We start from the raw sequence: 22,418 nt of genomic DNA, 5'->3' as shown, positions 1-22,418 counted from the left end.
TTCACTCGTAATGTTAAATTTCACGGAACGAATCTGCTGTTTGGGTAGAGGCTACGCGCTCATGAGGCGGAGCCACGTAATGACGTCAGCGCTAAGCTCCGCCCTACCCCTCTGGCGCTCCTTGCCCGGCGACCGGTCACTCGCGTCTCGCGCTCCATCCAGGCTTGATGGTGGGCGGTAGTTGGTAGCGGTAGCGGGCGCTGGTAGATGGCATTTAGGGCAGATGGCGCTGGTAGCGGGGCTCGAGTGTGGCCGAGCGCAAGCCTCTGCCCGGGCCTGAATTGACCTTAGCATTACGAGTGAATGAGAAGTACCTTCCATAATCGTTTGGCGTCAAAATACCTTAGTAATAAAAGTTTCGGCAGGTTCTGAAACATACATTGCCAGAATATTGTCAACGAAAGTTGACGCATTTAAAAATTATCGCAAAAAAGTGGGGTCTCAAGGGGTTTGACGTTCATAGTAGTGTCTTGGTGCCTGTTGAGTTCGCGATAATCCAATACCGGCCGCACCTTGTCCTTGTTGGGCTGTTCAACCGCCATCAGAAGTATCAGACCGCGCGCTGGGCCGTCCACTCGCTCGTCATATGGCTGCAGCCACCCCTCTCGAGCCCACAGCTCCAGCTCCTCGTCATAGGCTGGCCGTGCCGCGTCCGGCACGTTGTACTGGGCGACAGTATTGTGGAGGCGGTCCGGGCTCTCTCCGTCTGTCCACTTCCAGGCCACCGTCCACTCGCCACTGTCCGCCGAAATACCTTGTAGTCGAGTGTATTGGGTGCTTCTCCTGCGACCGTTCCAACCACACTGCCAACCCTCTCGCACGACCCGGCGCCGCTACCACCGCGACTCGGCGCCCCCGTCGCCACACATGTAACAGGACACCCCCCTTGGACACATTTGTCAGTGTCGGCTAGACGGCGTCCCCCAGGCGCGTCTGGGCCACGCGGCGTCTCAGCCGGTCACACAGAGCTACACATAACTATAGACTACAGTGATAAACAATACTGGCTCACCACCATTTTGGTAGCGTGTACAGCAAGTGTATGGCTCACAATTATGGACTGTCTGCGATTTGCGCCACTGTGCGGTCAGCGCGGGCGTTACGCGGACCATTGTTTGGTCCAGGGAGGGTTTCCCGACGTCAGGCCCGTGGCTGAACCTCCGTCGAACCCCGGCCCTCCTCCCTCTTGGTAGGCTTTGTTTGTTGGAAACAACGTCTTGTCGTGCTGCAAACCACATGTAAACAAACCGAGTGGACGGGTGGTGGTGTTGAAACGTCTTCCAATCGCCCTTCAGCTGCCCCGTCCGAACTGCGGGGCCGCACTTCCCAGCGTCTGTCCTTTGGGTACAAATTAGGTGCTGTGTACTGTGTAGTGTATAGTCGGTCAAATATGTATCTTTCCCGGCCGGCCCTCCCCTCGCTGGGCAGGTCGGTAACTTGGCTGAATCCGCCGGCCGCTGCGAGTACTACGGAGGGGAGGGGACAGGTTGTGCGGTTGCCGCGTCGGCCAATGAGCGCGGACCTGGCGAGCGGGCTGGGGCCACGGCGTGTTGACCTAATATGGTCAAAGGTTCATGCCCTGCGGGTATGGTCTGCGGCCAGCTGGCCCACTGATTGAGCCACAGCACCGGGTCGCGGAAAGGTTTCGATAGGTATCTGAATTGGAGAGTGGAGACCGTTAGCTTGAACTTGAGTGTAGTCGCTCTAGGTTTGAGATGCCGGGACCAGGGACCTGCAACACCATGATCCTGAATATATTGTGTGGATCGGGTGGCATTCAGATGAAGTTGAAATTTATCCCATTGACTTATAATGGGGAGGTTGTGAGATTGACCTGACCTCAGGTCATAGATAAAAAAAATCCGAGACATACATTTTGTGGATATTGTCACCCTTACTAACTCCTGAAAGTTTCATATCGATCGGTCAACAGTTGTAGCTTTGGTGCAAGTTCAAACTTTTTGTGACGTTAGGTCACTCAAACCGACCTGCTGACCTGACCTTAAGTCATATAAGGTCAAAATTCGCACACAGTATGCGCAATAGATGGAAAAACAGGTATGCAAAATTTGGTGGCGCTGCACGCCGCCGTTTTTTGGCTATCTGCGAAAAACCTGGGGGGGGGCGCAAATCGCCCCCCCCCCCCCGGCCCGGCGCAGGTTAAGATTTTCAGTAGATATGGCTTAACGCTTTCCCGTTAATGCCAAAAAAATGAAAAAAAGTTTTTGCTTTATCAAAAAATAGCCGGTCATAATTCGATTAAATATTTCTCTTGCGCTAATCATCATATCACCAAGCATTCGATCGTATCAAGAGCAACCATCTTAATTTTTAGGTCAGCGACCCCTGTTGAAACACCAGATAATCCTTTGATAGCTCATAGCACTCAGTCTACAATTTACACGGCGCATGAAAGCACAGCCATCATTAGACCATCGCGCTGCCCTCACATTCGTTAGATTCCTAACGCATCCGCTTGCTCGCCTCTCCCGGCCAGACCCGCCGGAGCACCCGGCGGCGAGGCCGTCCAGTGCTGGTCTGCGGTCACTCTCCAGCCGGCCGCTGTGTAGCTCCGCCCCCCGCGCGTGACGTCACAGGGCCGCCAGAGCCGCCAGGGCAGCTGGGGTGTGGGCTCAGCCAACTATCGAATCCAGACCGTAGCGCCACTTGGCGGCCGGGAAAGATACATATTTGACCGACTATACCTACTCAGCCGACGGTAGGTCAGTTTTGGCAGTCCGTTCTCAGGTCAGCTATTTGATAAAGTGAGTCGTCTGTCGGCTGGCTACATTGCGAGTTGCCCTCAGTGCTGTGGCGGCAATGGCGCGCCGGTCGGCAGAAGGCCCGCGCGGCGTCTGGCGCCGTCCGCCCGTCTCTGTTCTCGCCGCCGCTCTCCGTCGCGCTGGCCGTGACACGTGGCTGTGGTCGCTGACCTGCCCCCCCCCCCCCCGCTCTTGGGTGCCGCTTCCCTCCCCCCTCCTCCCCCGCTGAGCTGCCTTCGGATCAGCCAACGACGGACTGCCCTCTATTCTCAAAAGACCGCCATCTGACCTCAGCGGACCACAGCGGACCGCCATCGGACCACAGCGGACCTCCATCGGACCACAGCGGGCCGTCATTTGACCACAGCGCTGCGGACTGCCACTTGTCCACAGCGGACCGCCATTTGGCCACAGCGAGCCGCCATTCGGCCACACCGGACCACAGCGGACCATAGTCTTACCGTCCTGGCACGCACCGGTTCAACGACTCTCCATCCGCAATGGAACGCTCGGAACTCTGGACTACCGGCAAACGTGGCAGCTATTACCGCAGTTAGTAGCATCATTACGTCACCCGCTCTGATGTTTGCGTGACCCGGCAATGTTCAGATATACCCATTCACTGTTGCGTCATGCCAACACGCAGTTTTGCTCACAGTCCAGGAAAGATGGCTTTGTGTTGCTCGATGACGTTCTTTGGCACTACACGCCGACATGGCTCACTGGCAGGCGTCGAAGGTCGGTTCTCGAGTCGAGTTGGTGGGATGAGCTACGATGTCCTCGGCAGACTGACGCCAGACTGACGACTGACTACTGACGCCAGAGATGGGGATGTCCGCAGAGTGATGCCACTGCTGGTGGCGCTGTTAGTGCCGACCAGAGATGGGGATGTCCTCATAGTGATGCAGGCTGCAGGGGCGCCGCCACGGGGTAGTGGTCGGCAGACCCCCGCAGGGGCGACGTTACGGACCCTGGACAGTGGACAGTGGACGGCAGACCGCCGCAGGGGCACCGCCACGGCCCTGACAGAGGACGGCAGACCCCCGCAGGGGCGCCGCCACGGGCCCTGGGCAGTGGGCAGCCGCAGTAGACAGTTGACAGTGGACAGTGGACAGTGGACGGCAGACCTCAGAGGCTCGCTGCTCGCCTCAGAACGCAGTGACGAACCGGCCAGCCGAGTCCGACCCGATCCGCTTCAGAGAGGTGAAAAGTGAAAAGACGGATTTAGTGTATCCTTCCCGTTTGTCTCAAGGATTGGCAACCGGGTATTATGGAACCAGTTTTGGTGGTGACTCTTGCATTTGGGATAAGTACCAACCTGAACACATGAAAGCAGTGAAATTAGCGGATTTATGCCCACTTTTTCGTGTAATAGGCCGTTGTTTCCTTTCCTGCTGTCGCGACCTTTCCATCGCCCTGTGAAGTGGGTAAGTGCCCGGTACAGGGGGCTGAAATTGGCCAATTACTGCGCCGGGCAGCTACAAATGAGTGCTGATGGGGTGCGGCCATTGTGTGTGAGCGGAGCGGTCCCCTCCTGCGCCTCTGAGCCGGCGGGGCCCGGTCGCGGGCCAATGAGCGCTCTGTTTCCGGCCGGCCGGCCCTCTGCCTGGGAACGTGGCCCTCACGAGACGCCGAGCACGCCGTGGGACTCATTCTCCGGTGCGTGGCCGCGGTCTGCGGGACGCCGCCCTTCCGCCGGACCCCGCGGGGGCCGCCTGCCCGCCGGAGACGCCCCACACCGTCCAGTGCCGGCGCTAGGTGGCGGCCGCTGCACAGTTGAATCAGGTACCGCTGCAGGCACGCGCCCCGCTGGGCCGAGCGGTGCGCCCGTCCGGAACGGAGGTGACTGGTGACGCCGCCGGCAGCGTGTGGGCGCGGGGCGCGTGCCAGCGGCGCCCGGCTGGACGCGCTTCCTGCCGCACTGCTCACCGCAGCCGCTCCGGCGGCCGGCGCGCTGTGACTTCCGCTGGGCGCATCCGGCCGGCCGGCCGCTGACCGCCGTCGCCCGACCCGGTGAGCAGCCCTGCCCTGCTGGTGTAGGAGGGACTGATCGGGCGGTGCAGAGGCGACTCAGCACAGCAGTCGTGCCGTGCCCTGCCGGCCCGTGGAGGGGGGGGGGGGGGGGGCTCGCTGAGTAATGCATTCCGCCGAGCGATATTGCAGCCGTCGTGCCCCCTCATTCTGTACAGCTCATCATCACATTGCACAGCCGGCGCCACCACGATCTGCTGAATGGTAAAGTCCGTGGCGCCGCCGAGATATCCCTCGCAAACCGCAGAGATATCGCTGCAGTGCACTGCACCACAGCTCGGCGCTGCACGGAACAGACCGCTGAGACATGCACTGCGGCGACCCAGGAGCCCGCCGACGCCGCGCATCGGTTTCTGTTTGCGTGCTCCACCAACTGCTCGGTGAGCTCTCAGACAAAGGTATTCGGGGAGATGTTTCCTCAGTGAGTCAGCGGCAGCGGCTGAGCCCGCTGGGACGGTCAGTGTTCTCGGCAGACGGCTGAGGCTCCGTGGGACGTTCGGTCTCTGCAGACGACTGAGTCCGCTGGGACATTTAGGGTTCTCGGCGGGCGACTGCGACGTTCAGTTATCCGAGTCTCGGCAGACGACTGAGGCTCGGTGGGACGTGGGGCGTTCAGCTGTTTCAGCAGACAACAGTGCACTGGAGCTGGCAGTGCGGGGCCGGCAGTCCGGGACCGGGGCACGGTGCGGGGGCCGGCAGTCCGGGACCGGCCGGACAGGTGAGAGCCGTGTCGGGTGGCCGGCCAGCCGTGTCGCCGCGCCGTGCGCTCCGCACGGGCGCTGTCCAGTGTCCACCGCCGGGTGGCCGGAAGGAGGAGAAAGTGGCCGCGCGGCGTGCGTCGCAAGGACGCGGTGCGGTACGCGCCGATGGCCGCAGGGGCGCGGCTGTGCGGACGGGCCGCCGCGCGCCGGCCCGTCCCGCTGTACCGTCTGTCCCGCTGTACCGTCTGTCCCGCTGCGCTCTCTCGTTCTCACGCACACGCACGGGCCCGGGACATACCTAGTGCTAGTGCCGCCGGCCTGGGAGCTCCGTCGGGCTGTCGCGGAATATTTGTCGCTGGTCTGTCGGACACCGCCGGTTTCACCTGCGGTATTTTCGGCACACAGTAGGCCGGTAATGGCCACAACACCCCGTGGGCCACTCGTTTGCTAGTTGTTTATCTGCCTGTGCTAGGTATGCTCGGAAGCACGCTAAGTTTACGACGCACTGCTTGCTATTGTCATTCCTTTCGTGCTTAAGCTGAGCGGCTGGCATCTTCTGCGCGTCATCAGGCCGGCGATCAGACCGGCTGCGTTCCCGGATTCCAGCGGTTGTGTACGACAGCCCAGCGGCTGTGACCGCGGCCGAGCGGTGTGTCTGTGAAGGGTTGGTATGCCGGCCGCGCGGCCACACGTCTGCGTCTGTCCATAGCCGATAGTGTCCCACTGAGTGCCCGCCCGCCGCCGGGAGTGTCCCTCTGAGTGCCCGCCCACCGCCGGGAGTGTCCCACTGAGTGCCCGCCCATCGCTAGGTCCCACTGAGTAACCGCCCACCGCCGGCAGTGTTGGTGTTCCTGCCGCGGCGGCGGGTAGCGGTGGGATCCACTCAGGCTAGCGAAGAGGCGAGCAGAAGCTACAGTTACTGGTCCTGTTCAATTATGCCAGTGCCCACGAACTCCGCGATAGGCCCCGAAACCAGCTCGGGCCAGCGTTGTTTTTGTTAAGTCGCGTCACGGAAAGAGCTGCGACCTAAGTTGCTTCATTGAAGGAAAATGGCGTAACAGGGTGAGTTTGCTGAGCGTTATTTCCTTCCACCACCGCTGGCCGGGTGGTGTCCTGTTCCGCGTCTCTCGTCACGTGTTTTGGCGCCCCGAGCCGTCTGTCACCGCCGTGCGGGGCGGGGGGGGGGGGGGAATAGGTCCTGTGGTGATGTCAATGTTCCGCGTCTCCCGTCACGTGTGCCGGCGCCCCGAGCCGTCCTGCCACTGCCGGGCGGGGGTGACGGACGGCGCTGCCAGCAGCGACAGACGGGCGGACGGACGGACAGCGGCACGCGCGCCTGCTCGTCCCGTCCGACCTGTGCAGTCGGTCCGCTGTCACGCTGCCCGGTCCCGGTCCCGGTCCCGGTCCTGGTCCCAGTCGCCGGCTGGGGGGCGGGCCGATGCCGTCAGACCGACCCCCGCATCGGTGTGTGTCGCAGCGGGGGTCTACGGCCGGCGGTGGGAGGGGCCCTAGCAGGGTCACGGGGCGGGACTGGCCCACCAAACTGCCTTCGACTGTCGCTGCTCTGCTGGCCGCAGACATTCCCTCCGCTCTCCGGGGTGGATATTCGGGGAGGGTGGAATGTGGACCAGCCTGGCTCCGATTTGCCGCTGCCACCCGGCAGTGCAGGTGGAGGGTCCGTCCGCCTTCAGCGCCCGGCAGCACCATGCAGTGCAGAACACCCTGACAAACAGCTCCGCATCGCTCACCGGAACTGAGCGGGTCTGCGTGCTCCTGCCGGTACAGACTGTGGCGGAAGGCAGCCAGCAAGGTCGGTGTAAATCGCTGCGCTGACACATAGCTGTCGGATCCAGCAACCTGACTGCGGGATCCGGTAATGTGACTGTTGGATCCGGTGATAAGACGGTTGGATCCGACGATAAGACTGTTGGATCCGGCAATCTGACTGTTGGATCCGGCGATAAGGCAAAATTTTCCGATATAACTGTTAGATCCGGTGATAAGACTGTTGGATCCGGCGATGTGGCTGCCCGGAGCAGGTCGCCGTGGACTGCCGGCTCTGTCGGCGTTGCCACCAGATCGGTTTCGTTAGCTGCCGGCCCGGCGCGTGCCGTGCCGTCCGCCGTCCGTCCGCCGCCGTGGGCCGTCCATCAGGCCGACAGGCGGACGGAGCTGGCCGGCGGCAGCTGCGTGCCGGCGGCCGATTAATGGCGCTCCGTGTCACCGGTGCGTGCGCCGGGAGTCCGCTCCGCCACGTGCCGCCGCCGCGCTGCGGGGCCACGCCCTCGGCCCTGACCCCAGAGGGCCCCGACCTGCCTACGCGTCACTTCACGGCCCCCTTACAGCAAGAGCTCTTTTTATGGGAAGCCAAGGGTTGGGCTGGTAGTAGCGTCACCAATGGATCCTGCTGACCCGCGTCTGTGCCGGGCCCCTTGTCTGCGCTACTGGTGGACTGGGTATTGTCGCGACCTCTGGCTACTGTTCCTTTCAGCCCTGAGATCATCGTACACCATGGCGTGTGGCAGTCCTCGACTGCCGCTGTCACCCTGTTCAGCCACCACCATGAGAGCGTCCAGCGCCACCTCTCATGGCGATCCGTTTGACAACACGTGACACCCTGCGCCGTGCCACCCGGCGAAGCGTTTGTTGAACGTAGCGCCAGAAGAAACAGTTCCCGGCCCAGGAGCGGTTCCCCGGCCCAGGAGCGGTTCCCCGGCCCAGGAGCGGCGGACGGTGTAACAGATCCCCGGCCCAGGAGCGGCGGACAGTGAACAGTTCCCGGCCCAGGAGTAGCGGACAGTGTAACACTTCCCGGCCCAGGAGCGGTTCCCCGGCCCAAGAGCGGCGGACAGTGAAGAGTTCCCGGCCCAGGGGCAGTGTAACAGTTCCCTGCCCAGGAGCGGTGTAACGGTTCCCGGCCCAGGAGCAGTGTAACAGTTCCCGGCCCAGGAGCGGTTCCCCGGCCCAGGAGCGGCGGACGGTGTAACAGATCCTCGGCCTAGGAGCAGGAGTGGTGGACAGGCGCGCCGCTGGTCCGTCGCCACTGTGTCTTGAAGGCCGCCGCGCCGCGCCGACCAGCGACGCGCGGCTCTGGACATAGCTGCAGCAGGGTCTGGGACTGAATAACGCTGGGCTGGGCAGCCTTGAGGTGGGCTGATCGCCTTATCGTAAAGTTGACATCTGACAGACGGGAGCCGAGCGGGCCCTACGTGGCTGTGTTGTGTGGCTTCCCGTCTTTGGCCTTCTTGTTGAAAGCTGAGCTCGCTACGACAAGTGGCGGCGAATGTAAGCGCATGCGGCGGTCGTGCTAACCGCGCCTCACGAGCAGCTCAACTCATTTGCTGATTGGACGGGTGCAGTGCTGATTTTCGAGGCTCATATATAAGGCATTAGTCGGGATCCACCTGTTATTAGCCGAGTGGGGCTCTGGAACTGCGGCCGGGGATATCCTCCAGCTGGTCCTGTGATCAGGGACAGCCCCGTCCGGTCCGGTCCGGCTACCACGCTCCGCCGGGCTATGGATTGCGCCGAGGCCCGACTGAGGCCGTGTGGTGTCAGTGCGCGGCGGTGCCCCACGTCTGATCCGTGTAGTACCGCCCCTGCACCGGCCGTTTTCCTGGCATTGAGTCCGGACGGAGGGGCGGCCTGGAGGAAAGTGGGCGCACCGCGGCACGCCAGCGGCGGCCGGCGCGCTCTGCAGGGGCACGGCGCGGCACGACACACCTCGTGTACCGGGCAGGGGCCGGGGCCGGCTGTCACGGACAATGGGAGGCGCGGCCAGCCGAGGGATGGTATAGCTACACACAGCTCACTGAATATTGAAATTTGAATGGGCAGCATTCGCACGTTTCTATGGATTATGCAAAGGTGCAATGCAGAACGTTTTGAAAAAAATCCAGACTGACTGCAGTCACGGTTCCATCCCTCTGCGGTCTCTAGTACTGCGGCACGGGGATCCCCAGAACCGCAGCGGAGGGAGACTCGCGTCCCTGTCTTCTCACGGAGCACGGTGACGGGACGTCGCCGTCCGTGCGAGGACAGGGAGGCTGCCGAGCTCACACAGTCCCTGCCACCGCTGCTGGCGCACGTGATGTGCCTGCGCGTGGCGCGTGCGCCGCCGCGCCGCGGACGTGCGCGGCGTGCACCGGCCGCCCGGACCGCGGCGGTTGGGAAACGCTCGACGCCGCTGGCTTTCGTCAACCGACGAGGAAGCTTGTGCACAAACGAGCACCCAAAAACGCGTCAGACTCGTGCAGTGTGCAGTGACCTGCCGCCGTTTTCGAAACCCTTTCCTCGTAGGGATGTTTGTCCAATGTCGTGTGTGCTCAGAGTTTATTTCAGACACATCTCTGGATCTGCCGCACACACACCTACTTCCTCTTTCAGTTGAGCTTTTTGCGCGTCTTGGAAGAAGTACTCGGTAAAACTGGCGGCCATCGGACGCAGACGAAACTGGGAATTGCGGTAGATATTCTACATATAAAACAGTATGTCCGTCTACTCCGAGTATTTGATCGTCTTCCAGAGCCAAAGGCGCGCTCATTTATCCGTTGCATCCTCGCTGATTAATAGTTTACGCAGCCGGGCCTCACGATAAAAAGGGCGACCCGTGGTGGATGTCTCTGAGTCTGGATTGCTGCCTCTTTCTCGTGTCCAGCATGCCTACTTCATAACAATACGGATCACGGTGCTATCAAGCTCTCCCTTGCCTTTTCCTGTCACGTGAGTTTGTCTTTTGCAATGGCTTCTGGAATGATACGTTTCCCAGTCACTTCCTGCGCTCGCCGCCGCTGCCCGGCCGGGCAGTTTCACATCCATGGGCCGGTCGGGAACCGGAATGCGGGCCGGCGCGGCGGGCACTGACGAGCTGTTTACTGGCAGCAGCCGTCTCCTGGTTTAGACGCATTCCGTCGGAGAGAGCCGCGGGCCGGCGCCGGTGGGAGGGGTGGTACCGGACCGGGGGAGGGAGGGGGTGGTATCGGCGCGGCGGTGGATGGGAGGGTGGTAGTACCGGCGCGGCGGAGGGAGAGAGGGTGGTATGTATGTGCCGGCGCGCCGAGCTGTCGGCGGCGACGCCAGGCGGCTGTCCAGTGTCTGATGTCCCCCCTCCCCGGACAGCCGACCGCCGCGCCGGTTACGCAACACCGTTCGTACGCAGCTGTCACCGCGGGCGGGCGGCGGCGCTCGGCCCGGTCTCGTCGCGTGGTTTGGGGGGCGACGGTCCCTGTGGCGGCGCGCGGGTCGGCGCCCCGCCCGCCGCAGAAGACCGTCACCCGGTCGGCCGTGGCGGCGAGTTGCGCCAATTTCGGTGGCGAAATGGCGGGAAGGTCAGAGGAAAACCAGACGGCCGCTGCCGGTCGGCCTCGGACGGCCGGGCCGCCGCCGGGCTCGGTCCGTGGTGGTGTGGGTGCTGTGAATGGCTCGCTCATGAGGAAAAGAGAGCTTACGGGAGGGCTGCTGAACACAGCTCAGTTTTTGAGCGTCTGTCAGCAGTCTGTCAGTCCGACAGTCTCGTGCACTGGGTAAAGTGACACTCTCTGTTCTGACGCTGAACAATTTCGTCACCCTTTTCCCTTGTTGTTTCTTACTTATCTGCGACCTTTGCTTGGGGGTTTTGGTTCACTTCATATTGTGTACTGTTTCCCCTGTAGTGCCCTTTCTGAGGCAGTTGAACTCTGTCCACTCGGTGGCCAGTGAAGGTCGCGCCGTGAGCGAGTGTCTGGCCGGCTGGACGGCCCGCTCCGGCCGCTCTCCCCGCACCTGTCTCGGCGGCCCGTCGGCCGTCACCCTGCCGCCGCTCGCAGCTGTGGCGACTTTCGTCGGTCGGCGTAACGGGCCGTGACGGCGACGCGTCACTTTCGCCGGCCGCGCCGGCCCCCCGACTCAGACGGCCGACACGCGCCGGACACGGCCGGGGGCGCCGCCCACCCGCCGACCGGACCGACACGGGACCCGTACCCGCCGGCCGGACCGACCTGGTGCTGCAGGGGGCCGGCCGCCGGAGGCTGGCGGTCCGCGGCGCCTCCGCCAGTGTCCCACTGCTGGCCGCACTCGGTTGACCGCGGCCGAGTGCGGGCCGACCGGCCATCGGAGGCAGCGCGAGCCGCGTGCCGCGACGCGACCGTGGCGGTGCTGCTGCCGCAGTCCCTCTGTGAGGGTCCGGGGACGTGCTGCTCTGTCCGCCACCGGGGGCCTCATTCCCACCACACACTGCTTCTCCACAGCTCGCACCTCCGGTCTTGTTTGCCATGCACCTTCTACGACCTCCTCCTGAGTCCTGTGCGCCTGCTAGATACTCATACTTATCCCGGTAGTCGCAGCGATGCAGGTCGCACTCGCCTGCGTTTAGGAAGCTTCTTTTAAGAGAAAGTGATGACAGTCAAAAACAGGATCAGCTGGTGAGGTTTGCGATAGTTTTATTGAGGTGACTTCGCCTGTTATGGTGCTCTCAAACTTCAAAAGTCAGTATGCGGTATCGCCCATCCGTCAGCTGGGGCCTATCGGGTGGACGGGGGGGGGGGGGCTCCTCCCGAGGCGTCGTCACGAGAGGTTGCGTCACAGGCCTGCTGGCGGCGTATCGCCCGGGTGACCCGACCCAGTTCCTTTTTGTTCTATCCGCCCATGTCTATCTACGCCTCTGCAGGGTCCAGCCGCGGTAAAAGTGTTGACTCAGAGTCGATGGTGAGTGGGTGTCGATTGGCAGCACGTTGGGCGGACCGGCCGTGGCGGCGCGGCGGCGCACCGAGTGGCGCCCGGTGGACCGCCGGGGTGCCTGAGCCCTGAGCCGCCCGGTCGAGCCGCGGAGCCACCCCGGCTGCCGTGCAGTCACGCGCCACGGCCGGACCAGCCACGGCGTGCGCGACTCCTGAACACCATGGGACCGCAGGTGACAGGCAGCTTCGATACATATACACAGCTTCTTGGGCCTCAGAGGCGCATCAACTCTGCCCGGCTATTCGCACCATAAAATGGAATAGCAATAGTCATCAAAGGTGCGTGTGACCGTGTCCATCTCATGTAGTACAGCTCAGACCTGGCCCCACGCCGGTCTGTAGACGGTGGACTGGAGGCCGTCCCCTCGCCGGTCTGTGGAGGACCGAATCCGTCCCCTCGCCGGTCTGCGGAGGACCGAGTCCGGCCCCTCGCCGGTCTGCGGAGGACCGAGTCCGGCCCCTCACCGGTCTGCGGAGGACCGAGTCCGGCCCCTCGCCGGTCTGCGGAGGACCGAGTCCGGCCCCTCGCCGGTCTGCGGAGGACCGAGTCCGGCCCCTCACCGGTCTGCGGAGGACCGAGTCCGGCCCCTCGGAGGGCGGAGGCCGACCGTCGGCGCCTTCCGGCGGCCTGCGCCGCGTCCGTCGCCGCCTCGCTGACGTCATCCGCTGGCGTCCGGACGCGTCCGTCATCGGGCGTCAGCGGAGCGGCGACCGCCGCACGCCGCGCCCGTCCCACGGCAGCCGGCCTTTAAACACGGCTCTGAATGGGCGCCGCCCGGCACCTGCTGTTGACGCGCCCGGCCCTGGCGGCGGCGGCGGAGGGGTGTGACGCTCCTCCGGCTGCCGGCTGCCGTCACGGGACGGCCTGGACGGTGCTCCCCGGGCGCCGGCCGTCTGTGCTCGCTAACAGGAGGGGTGTGACGCTCCTCCGACTGACTCCGGTCACGGGAGAGGCTGGCCGCAGCACCACGCCCAGCGGCAGACGCCGGCGCGGGGGCCAGGGCTGTATATGCACCCGCGCAGCGATGGCGCACGGCCCCGGCACCGCCGGGTACGTGCCGCCCGCGGCCCGGCCGGCCTCGGTGTCGGTGGCAGCGGCCCCCGACGGCATCGACGGCCGCTGGCGCCGCGCGGCGACAGAGCCACATGCCGCCGATTGTTTGGCGAGGTCTGCCAGCGGGCGGATGAAAGGCGACTGACTGGCTGGTTTCCTCACCGGTCCCGGTGGCGGCTGGCTTTTACCGTGAGCTGGCCGGCGGCGAGGTCGGCCGACGACCTGACGTTTCTCGGTCGCCAGAGCGCCAGCGGCCCGCGCCGGCCGGCCGGCCGGCATCGGAGGCTGTTCAGACTTCAGACGCCGGGAGTCTGTTCGGGCGCAGGGAGTCTGGTCAGAACCCGACAGTCTGTTCCTCTGGAGGCTGTTCAGACGCCGGGAGTCTGTTCGCCGTACAGTTTTCAGCTGCAGGTGGGTACTGTAGGTGACGACGTGCCGACCGGATGTGCTACACAGCACAGACGTTTTTGCCTCGTTTTGTTTGCCATATTTCACATTCAGTTTGCGGCTTACTACAATTCTATGCAAAATATCACGTTCCTCTTTCTGTTTAGCATTCCAAAACGATCTGCTTCTTCGCTTAGACTTGTGTAGCGCATTCTGACCTTGAGGCCGACGTTCCGTATCTCCTTCACAAACAATGGCTAATCAGGGGCTGTTGATGTGCCGGCAATGTGTGTCTGTGTGGCGCCCGTCGTCTGTTGCGCTCTGCTGGGAGGCCGGCATCCGCCGGCGGGCCTCCTTTGTCCGAACAGCGGCGCGGGATTGACAGCCGGCTGGCCGCCCTGGCCGAGGGCCTGAGCTGGCCTGGAGGAGTAGTAAAGTAATCTTGGTCTGGAGTCCAGTCCAGTGAGTGCTGTATTCTCAGTCCCAGTCCAGTGACTGCAGTCTCCCTCAGTCCCAGTCCAGTGACGGGCGGCCACTGACCAGCGCCGTCGTGAGCCGGTCCGGTGCCAACATTTCCGTCGATCGTCACCCCGGAAGCAGACAGGGCTCGATGCCCGTCCAGGCTCTCCCAAGAGTCGTGACGAAGTTCCGCCGGCCGCCGCGGCCTCGGACGGCGTGTGACGTCACCGGCCGCCGGGCGGGTGACGTCACCAGCGTCCCTGGAATGCGGTGCGGCGGCGGCTCGGTACGGCGTCTGGCGCGCTGTCAGAGGCTGTACGGCCGGGTGCGGCTGCACTCGCTCGGCCGCCGCTGGGACGGGGAGCGCGCCGATCGGGGCCGCCGCGCCGCGCCCGGCAGTCGGCGAGCGGAGTTTGTCGGAGGTGGGGCGCTGCTGCGGTGCGCGCGTACAGAGTGGTGATTCGGCAGATATTGGGCGCGGAGTGACCCTCTGAGACCGGCGGACGCAGTGTGACATCAGGGGATCGAGAGCACAGCGTCAATGGAGGCGACGGCTGCTACCTGCGGTGAGTTGTCGGCGACCCGCGACGCCGCGGGCTCGACGGCTCGTGTTCGGCCGTGGGCTGCCGGTCCGGGCCAACCACTGGCTCCCGGCCCTGATCCTCTGAGCGCGAGCAGCTTGTAAGCCCGACTATACTGCGCCCGACCGCCGCGCCGCCCCGCCCCGGCCCGGCCCGGCGGCAGGCAGCAATGGCGGACCAACCGGTCCGGCCGCTGCTCCGCCCCGGCCCGGCCCGGCCCGCGCCGCCGAGTCTGTGGTACTGGCGGGCGACTGTCTTTCCGTGGACCGTGGGGACAGTTTCCTCTGTGGCCCTGTGGCCTGGGTGGGTGGGGGGTGGGGTCGTCCGTGGGTGGGCCGGTAGGACCGTCCGCCTTGTCCCAGTCCGTGGGCTGTCCGCCCTGTCCGTGGACCGTGGGAGTGTCCGTCTCGATCCGTGGCCGTGGGACCGATGGGCGATGGCTCTGTACGCACTGGCGGCGACTAGTGAGCGGCCGTGCCGGGGGCGACGGGTCGCTCCCAGACGGGACTGGGTGCCACTTTCCACTGTCGGTCTGTCTGAGCATCTGTGGCCCGCGGCAGCCGGCGGTGGACAGCGGTGGGACGGACTGGCGGCGCCAGTGTCCCTCGGCCACCGGTGAAAAGGAATACCGCCGCGCTGAGAGCGGACACTGCGATGGACGCTCGTCTGTCGCGCGCTGCGCTGCGCTCATCTCTGTTTTCCTTCTGTGTATGCGGCTGTAATTTTCCTCGTGGTGCGCAGGTTTCCTCGGGACATGATTTTCCTATACCTACTGTGATTTCATTGTTTCGGCTCGCGATTAGGGTGCGTATTATTTAGGCCAGGGTTCATAATGTCCAGGGCACAATGTGTCCAGTGCTCGAATTGGCCAGTGCCTTGAATTGGCCAGTGTTCACCTTGTCCAGGGATTACATGGTCCAAAAGTGGCCAACTGGCTGCAGATAGGGTAAATTCAAAGAGGCCAGGGTTCATAATGTCCAGGGCACGATGTGTCCAGTGTTCAAAATGGCCAGGGTTCATAATGTCCAGGGCACGATGTGTCCAGTGTTCGAAATGGCCAGGGTTCATAATGTCCAGGGCACGATGTGTCCAGTGTTCAAAATGGCCAGTGCCTTGAATGGGCCAGAGTTCATAGTGTCCAGGGATTACATAGTGAACCCAACCCAACCAAACCTAACCCAACCAAACCTAACCTAACCTAACCTAATCTAACCTAACCTAACCTAACCTAACCTAACCTAAGGTAATGGTGTGCCTACCAGGGATAAGGAAATAGTTTCTCGCATGAATAGATTGCAAGCAATAGTAAATCAAATATTTTTAGGTTAAGTGGTTATGCATCAGGCTTCAGGCGCCTGAAGCCTGATGCATAACCACTTAACCTAAAAATATTTGATTTACTATTGCCTGTAATCTCTCCTAAGGCATTGCCTTCGGCACTGCACTGCTTTGCATTGAGCTGATTCCGTGTTTTTTACATAATGACGTCACTTTCAGTGACTATGTAATCCCTGGACATTATGAACTCTGGCCCATTCAAGGCACTGGCCATTTTGAACACTGGACACATCGTGCTCTGGACATTATGAACCCTGGCCATTTCGAATACTGGACACATCGTGCCCTGGACATTATGAACCCCGGCCATTTTGAACACTGGACACATCGTGCCCTGGACATTATGAACCCTGGCCTCTTTGAATATACCCTATTAGGGGGCACCCCCGGGAAAGATGATTTTCCGGGGGTGCGGGCGGGGGCTCGCGGCCCGTCTGGAGCGCCGGGGAGGTATCCACCAGATCTCCCCGGCCCGGGGAGGTATCCCACAGCTCTCCCCGGGGCCGGGACGGCATATGCCATGGAACGGCACCGTCCCGGTCTGGCCAGACGGGCCGCCGTACAAAGTTAGGGGGAGGCCGCAGGCTGGCGGAGCGCGTGTGGTCCAGCTATAGTGGTCGGAAGGTCTGTCGGGGCGGCGGGGTTGCGCGTGGGACCTGGTGTGTGTGTGTGTTTATTTCGGTGATGCTCTGTTTCGTTTTGTTTTGTTGAAGAGGTGCCTCGTAATAAGTTTATGCTTTTGCACCAATTCAACTTTATTTCTGTCCATTGTCCATGCCCATAATCATGAATAAACGACAAACAAATCTGCAGCCAGTTGGCCACATTTGGACCATGCAATCCCTGGACATTATGAACTCTGGCCCATTCAAGGCACTGGCCATTTTGACACTGGGCAAAGCGTGCCCTGGACATTATGAACCCTGGCCAGAATGAATGCTCCCCTCGCGATTATCGTCATATCGAGCGTTTGGCGGTCTAACACGGTGCGTGGAAGGGTTCAGAGTAGCTCCGGCCGATGGGGGACGCCGGGCGCCGGCGTCCAGCCGGGGGTTGCCTCTCCGCTCCCACGCAGCCGCCGGCGTGGGAGCAGAGGGCAGCGGACCCCTGCGGGGACATCTGGGCCGCCGGTGTCATCGGACACCGCCCGCCGATGTCATCTGATACTGGCTGCCCCAGTGTCACCGGACCGGCCCCGGCGCGCGGCCAGCCGACGTCCCTGCGACCCTCGACCCTGGCCGCCGCCGCCAGTGACCCCTGCCCTCCATCAGTAACCCCTGCCCTCCCTCCGGCAGTGACCCCTGCCCCTCTGCTCGTGACCGCAGCGGCCGGTCGCCTCCCGCCGCCGGTGTCTGACTGGAATCCCCTGTGTAGCACGGGCCGGGTAAGACCCGATGCTGGCGATGGGACTGACGACTGGAGTCCCCTGTAGCTTGGGCCAGAAAGACCCGGCGCTGGCGTCCCGCCGAATGACGCGACTGGAACTGCACACTGCACAGCGCGGCCCGTGTGAGCTGCAACGGCTCCGGTTGTCCCTGCGGTGGGCCCGTGTGGCCACTGGCCAAGGCCGCTACAAAGCAGCGAAGGGCGTGGCGACGGCCAGCCTGGCTCGCCGGTCAGTCTCCCAGGGCTCGCCGGACAGTCTCTCAGTGCTCGCCGGACAGTCTCCCGGGGCTCGCCGGTCAGTCTCCAAGGGCTCGCCGGTCAGTCTCCCAGGGCTCGCCGGACAGTCTCTCAGTGCTCGCCGGACAGTCTCTCAGTGCTCGCCGGACAGTCTCCCGGGGCTCGCCGGACAGTCTCTCAGTGCTCGCCGGACAGTCTCTCAGTGCTCGCCGGACAGTCTCCCGGGGCTCGCCGGTCAGTCTCTCACGATCCGGTCAGTGTTTGAGGTGGGACCGCACTGGGTCGCAGCCGGGAACTGGCCGACGCCCGTTTACACAGCACCCACAGTGTTCCAGCCGGCTGTGCAGTGTGCATTGTGCCGTTTCTGCGGCCCGCCCGCCGCCTCGGCCGCCTATGGCCATCGCCCTCAGGGAGCAGCGAAAGTCTCCAGAAAGCCAGTTTACTGAGCGGATCGCTGATAAGCCGCTCTGTCGCCACATGGCCGTTTGTGTCGTTTTTGTCCAGCTGCGCCGCGGGGCATTGTCTAGGCAGCTGCACGGATTGCGACTTACCTCACCATATCAGCAGCTGAGCGTATCAAGGCGGATTGCCAGCTGCAGAAGGCGCCTCCAGCTGCCGGCAGGCTGGTGCCGTCCGACAGACAGATATCCGTGTGTGGTGCCGACCGGCAGACAGGTATCTGTGTCTGGTGTCGTCCCGGAGACAGATATCTGTGCCCGGTGCCGTCCGACAGACAGATATCTGTGTCTGGTGCCGACCGACGTGCCGGGTCACCACAGGTAGCGGCGAGCACACTGCAACGGGCAGCGGCCCAGCTAACAGCCACCGGCAGCCGTCGTCGAGCCATGCTGAAGTGGACGGAGGCCGCAGGACGTTCAGAACTGGACGGTCGAAGCTGGACGGTTGTAGCTGGACAGGGGCCGCCGCGGTTGTTGCTGGACGGCTGTTGTAGACCGGTGGGATAATCAGACGGCCGCCGAGTCTTATCGGACGCGGGCCGGCGGCTAAAGCCGGGACGCTGTGCGGAGCGCCGCCGGCCGGCCCCGGGTGTAATTAGCGTGCCGGACTCTGATGAGCTGCCCGCTGACGACGCGGGCCCGGTTCAGCCAAGCTGCGCCGCACCGTCGGGCGCCGGGGAACCGAGAGCCTGCTGAGCTGACCGCGCGGCCACCGGGTGGGGGAGTCCGCGACACGGGACATGTGCACTGCGCGTGTCGGAGGGGGGGGGGGGGGCTGCGGTGTCGTAGTCGCGGCGCCATGAGTTGCGTCAGGGGCGGTGTTTTGAAGGAGCCGTGCAGTGTGCAGCAGCACTGCCCGTATCCGGTGGCCCTGAAAGGTCTGCAGAGCGGGCCGCATTATCAGCGGCCCTGTCGTCGGCCCGTGCTGAGCCCACAGCGCGCCCCGCGGACCTTTTGGTGTGGCGCGGAGCTGTCTGCGCCGTCCTGCAGCTGCTGGTGGCCGGCCGCCGCTCACGGGACGTGCCGTGTGACCGGCCGCCGCTCACGGGACGTTCTGTATGACCGGCCGCACAGGCCAGCCTCCCGGTGTGGCCGGGACGCCTCTGGGGGCCGCGCGGCGCCTCAGGTGTGGTCCGTCAGCCGTCCGTCCGCCGGTGTGGCCCGTCCGACCGGCCGGGCGGTGTGCCTGTCTACGGCGGCCGGCCGTTCTCTGCACCGTGGGGGCGTATCTGGTCGGGTCGGCCGTGACATCATCCCCGCCCGCCGAGCGACTCACAGGCAGAGGCAGAGCCGCTGGACCGGCAGCGAGTGCTCAATGACCCGCCGGACCGGCAGCTGCTGCTCACTGCCCACTGCTCCGCCGGACCGGACCGGACCGGACCGGCAGCGGCTGCTCACTGCCCACTGCCCACTGCTCCGCCGGACCGGCACCGGCTCTTCACTGCCCACTGCCCCGCTAGCCAGGGGGCGGCTGCCCAGTGCCCCGCCGGCCAGCGGTGGCCCGCTGAGGAAAGGGTGGGCGCCGAGCGGCGGCAGCTGCCGGCCAGGCGGCTGACGGCCGTCCGGCAGGTGTGTGCTGCCGGTGGCCAGACGAGTCGCCTCCGTGCGACCACCGCGGCCCGACCGAGCCCAGACGTGACCCGTCCACCGGCGCCCCGGTCCCCCGGGTAGGCGTGGTCTGGTGGCCGGCCCGGTTTTACGGCGTCCGGCGGCTCAGGTGGCGAGGTGACGCGCCATGGTGCAGACTGCAGGCTGCAGTATGTGCCTGACCCAGCCTCACATTCCGCGCCGGGTGGGTCCATTGTTTTCGGGACCGCCGCTCGACCGCGCAGTCCGCGGACACCGGCAGTGGGCCGCGCGGCCACCGGGTCTTTGCGCCGTGGGGTTTTGTCTGTTAACGTGTGTCTGTTTTCTGACCCGCTGGGCGCTGACCGACCCCGTGTCCCTCCGTTCCAGGTGTGCCGTGCTGTGTCTGTGCTGTGCCAGTTTTCTGTCCCGCTGACCGACCCGCGTCGCTCTGTTCTCGATCCCGCTGACTGGCCCGTGTCCCCCTGTTCTGAGTCCCGCTGACCGGCCCGTGTCGCTCTGTTCGAGGTGTATGTGCTGTGTCAGCTCCGAGTCCCGCTGACCGGCCCGTGTCGCTCTGTTCTGAGTCCCGCTGACCGGCCCCGTGTCGCTGTGTTCTGAGTCCCGCTGACCGGCCCCGTGTCGCTCTGTTCTGAGTCCCGCTGACCGGCCCGTGTCCCTCTGTTCTGAGTCCCGCTGACCGGCCCGTGTCCCTCTGTTCTGAGTCCCGCTGACCGGCCCGTGTCGCTCTGTTCCAGGTGTGCCGTGCCATGGCGCTGAGCAGCGTCTGTAGGTTGGCCGCCGGCCGCTGGCGCCGCGCCCCGGCCGGCCGCTATGGCCGCGCGCGCCGCGCCGCCGCCCACCTGTAAGCCGGCGCCGGTCGCGCTCCCGTTGCCGCCGGAGGTGACTGCCGTGCACGGAGCGCCGGCGCCCTGCGGCCGGCCCCGCCGGCCCGGCCGGGCCACTCACCAGCGCAACCTCAGCCTCGACTTCCGGTGAGCCACGGGGGCCCTGGGAGCTGGGACGCAGGGCTGAGGGCTGAGGCGGCCGACTGGGAGGGCCCATTGGACGGTCTTTGGCACTGAGCTGGCTATGACCCGGCGCGCAGCTGCTGTGGAGTGGGCTGTGGAGCTCCGAGCATGCTGCTCCGGCCTTCTCCTGTGATAGCGCTCGATAACTCTCACATGGCGGGAGGTAATATTATTGCAGGTAGATAGGACTCCGCGCCCCGGCGGTGTCACAGTGAGCGCTGATAGATTGTGTGGCCGACGGGGCGTCGAGCGCAGCTGGCGGCGTCCCTGACCCGCCATGGTGAGCTGTCCGGGCCGCGCGGGGCTTCGTCGGCAGACCGGCCCGTCTGCTTTTTGCCAGCCGCTCTGGAGGCCGGCTGTCTCCGCGAATCCCAACACGTGACCGTGATGTGGGGACGGTTTCGAGCCGAGGGGCGGCGGCCGGCGCCGGCTAATGCTGCCTGGCCCGACACCATACAGTCCATCCCTGTCTCAGTCCGTCCCTGTCTCAGTCCGTCCCTGTCTCAGTCCGTCCCTGTCTCAGTCCGTCCCTGTCTCAGTCCGTCTGCTTCTTCAGTCCGTACCTGTCTCAGTCTGTCTGTCCATCAGTCCGTCTCTTCCCCAGTCCGTCTCTCCACAGTCCGTCTGTGTCTCAGTCCGGTGTCCCTCAGTCCGTCTGTGTCTCAGTCCGGTGTCCCTCATTTCGTCTGTGTCTCAGTCCGTCTGTGTCTCAGTCCGTCCCCGTCTCAGTCCGGTGTCCCTTAGTCCGTCTATGCTCCTCAGTCCGTCTATGCTCCCCAGTCCGTCTCTCCATCAGTCCGTCCCTGTCTCAGTCCGGTGTCCGTTAATCCGTCCCCGTCTCAGTCCGTCTATCCCTCAGCCCGTCTGTGTCTCCTCCCCCGGCTCCGTCGGTCCGTGCGTGTCTCTCAGTCGGTCCGGCACTGGCCAGTTGACCCGCGCCGAGTGCCGGCAGTACGGGCGGCGCCGGAGCGGCCATCGATCGGGGCCGCTGCCGGCGCCAGTCGCTGCGCCGAGGGCCGGCCGAGCCAGCGGTGAGCGCGCGCCGCCGGACCGCCGCCGCCGCCGACTGAGCCAGCCGGCGCCACCCCCACCGGGACCGTGGGGAGGGGACGGCCGGCACTCGGCATCTGGCGGCGCCGGATGTTGACATGATTGCTGCTCGTCGACTGGACGTGTGCGTTCTCCGGCGCGCACACAGACACTGGGCTGGCTTGCCCGGAGATCAGAGGACGCCGTGCCACCTCTGTGGCGCTCCCCGGGCCGCGCGCGGAGCACAGCCGTATCGGTCGGCCCGTGCTCCTGCCGGGGCATAAGGACCGCGGTGGGCAGGGCGCGGCGCTCCGTGCCGAGTGTAGCGGACTCCGGCCGCCAGCCGTGCCGGCAGTAGTGCTATCGCCGCTGTGTCAGAGTCCGGCCGACTGCACCCCGACCTGTGACCGGGTGGCACTGTGTGGTGCTATTGACCTGTGACGGAGCGGCGGGGTCGACCGGCCGGTGGGCGGAGACCGCCAGCCGCGTCTCACGGCACGTCGAACTCGGCTCGCTGTAACTGGATCATTTGGTAGGGCCGGACACCTTGTCCAGCTCGGATGGTCCGTGATCGGCCGTCCGGGGGCGACCTCCTCGGCGGCCGTCACGGATCACGTGCCATCCCCCACCGCTCAGCGGGCTCCCAGCCGTCTCCCACTGCTCAGCGGGCCCTCAGCCACCCCCC

At 64.3% G+C, this 22,418-nt stretch overlaps 1 protein-coding gene across 5 annotated transcripts in view; it reads left to right on the top strand.

The window, feature by feature from the left end:
• Window positions 1-22,418, top strand: part of LOC122367303 (phosphatidylinositol 4-kinase beta-like) — a 65,774-nt gene that overhangs the window by 29,271 nt on the left and 14,085 nt on the right. For 3 of the 5 annotated variants that reach the window (XM_043340301.1, XM_043340302.1, XM_043340298.1), the window contains one exon: window positions 20,432-20,668. In XM_043340301.1, the coding sequence (XP_043196236.1) occupies window positions 20,508-20,668 (161 nt within the window). In that variant the 5' untranslated portion in view covers window positions 20,432-20,507. Of the gene's footprint in view, window positions 1-14,501; window positions 14,674-20,431; window positions 20,669-22,418 lie in introns of those variants that run through there. The other 2 variants (XM_043340297.1, XM_043340299.1) reach the window with 2 other exon arrangements.

The sequence above is a fragment of the Amphibalanus amphitrite genome, unplaced genomic scaffold (genome assembly GCF_019059575.1).
Source record: "Amphibalanus amphitrite isolate SeventyFive unplaced genomic scaffold, NRLGWU_Aamphi_draft 000862F_arrow, whole genome shotgun sequence".
In the NCBI taxonomy this organism is placed as follows: Eukaryota; Metazoa; Arthropoda; class Thecostraca; order Balanomorpha; family Balanidae; genus Amphibalanus; species Amphibalanus amphitrite.
This window is presented reverse-complemented; position numbering and strand designations above follow the sequence as displayed.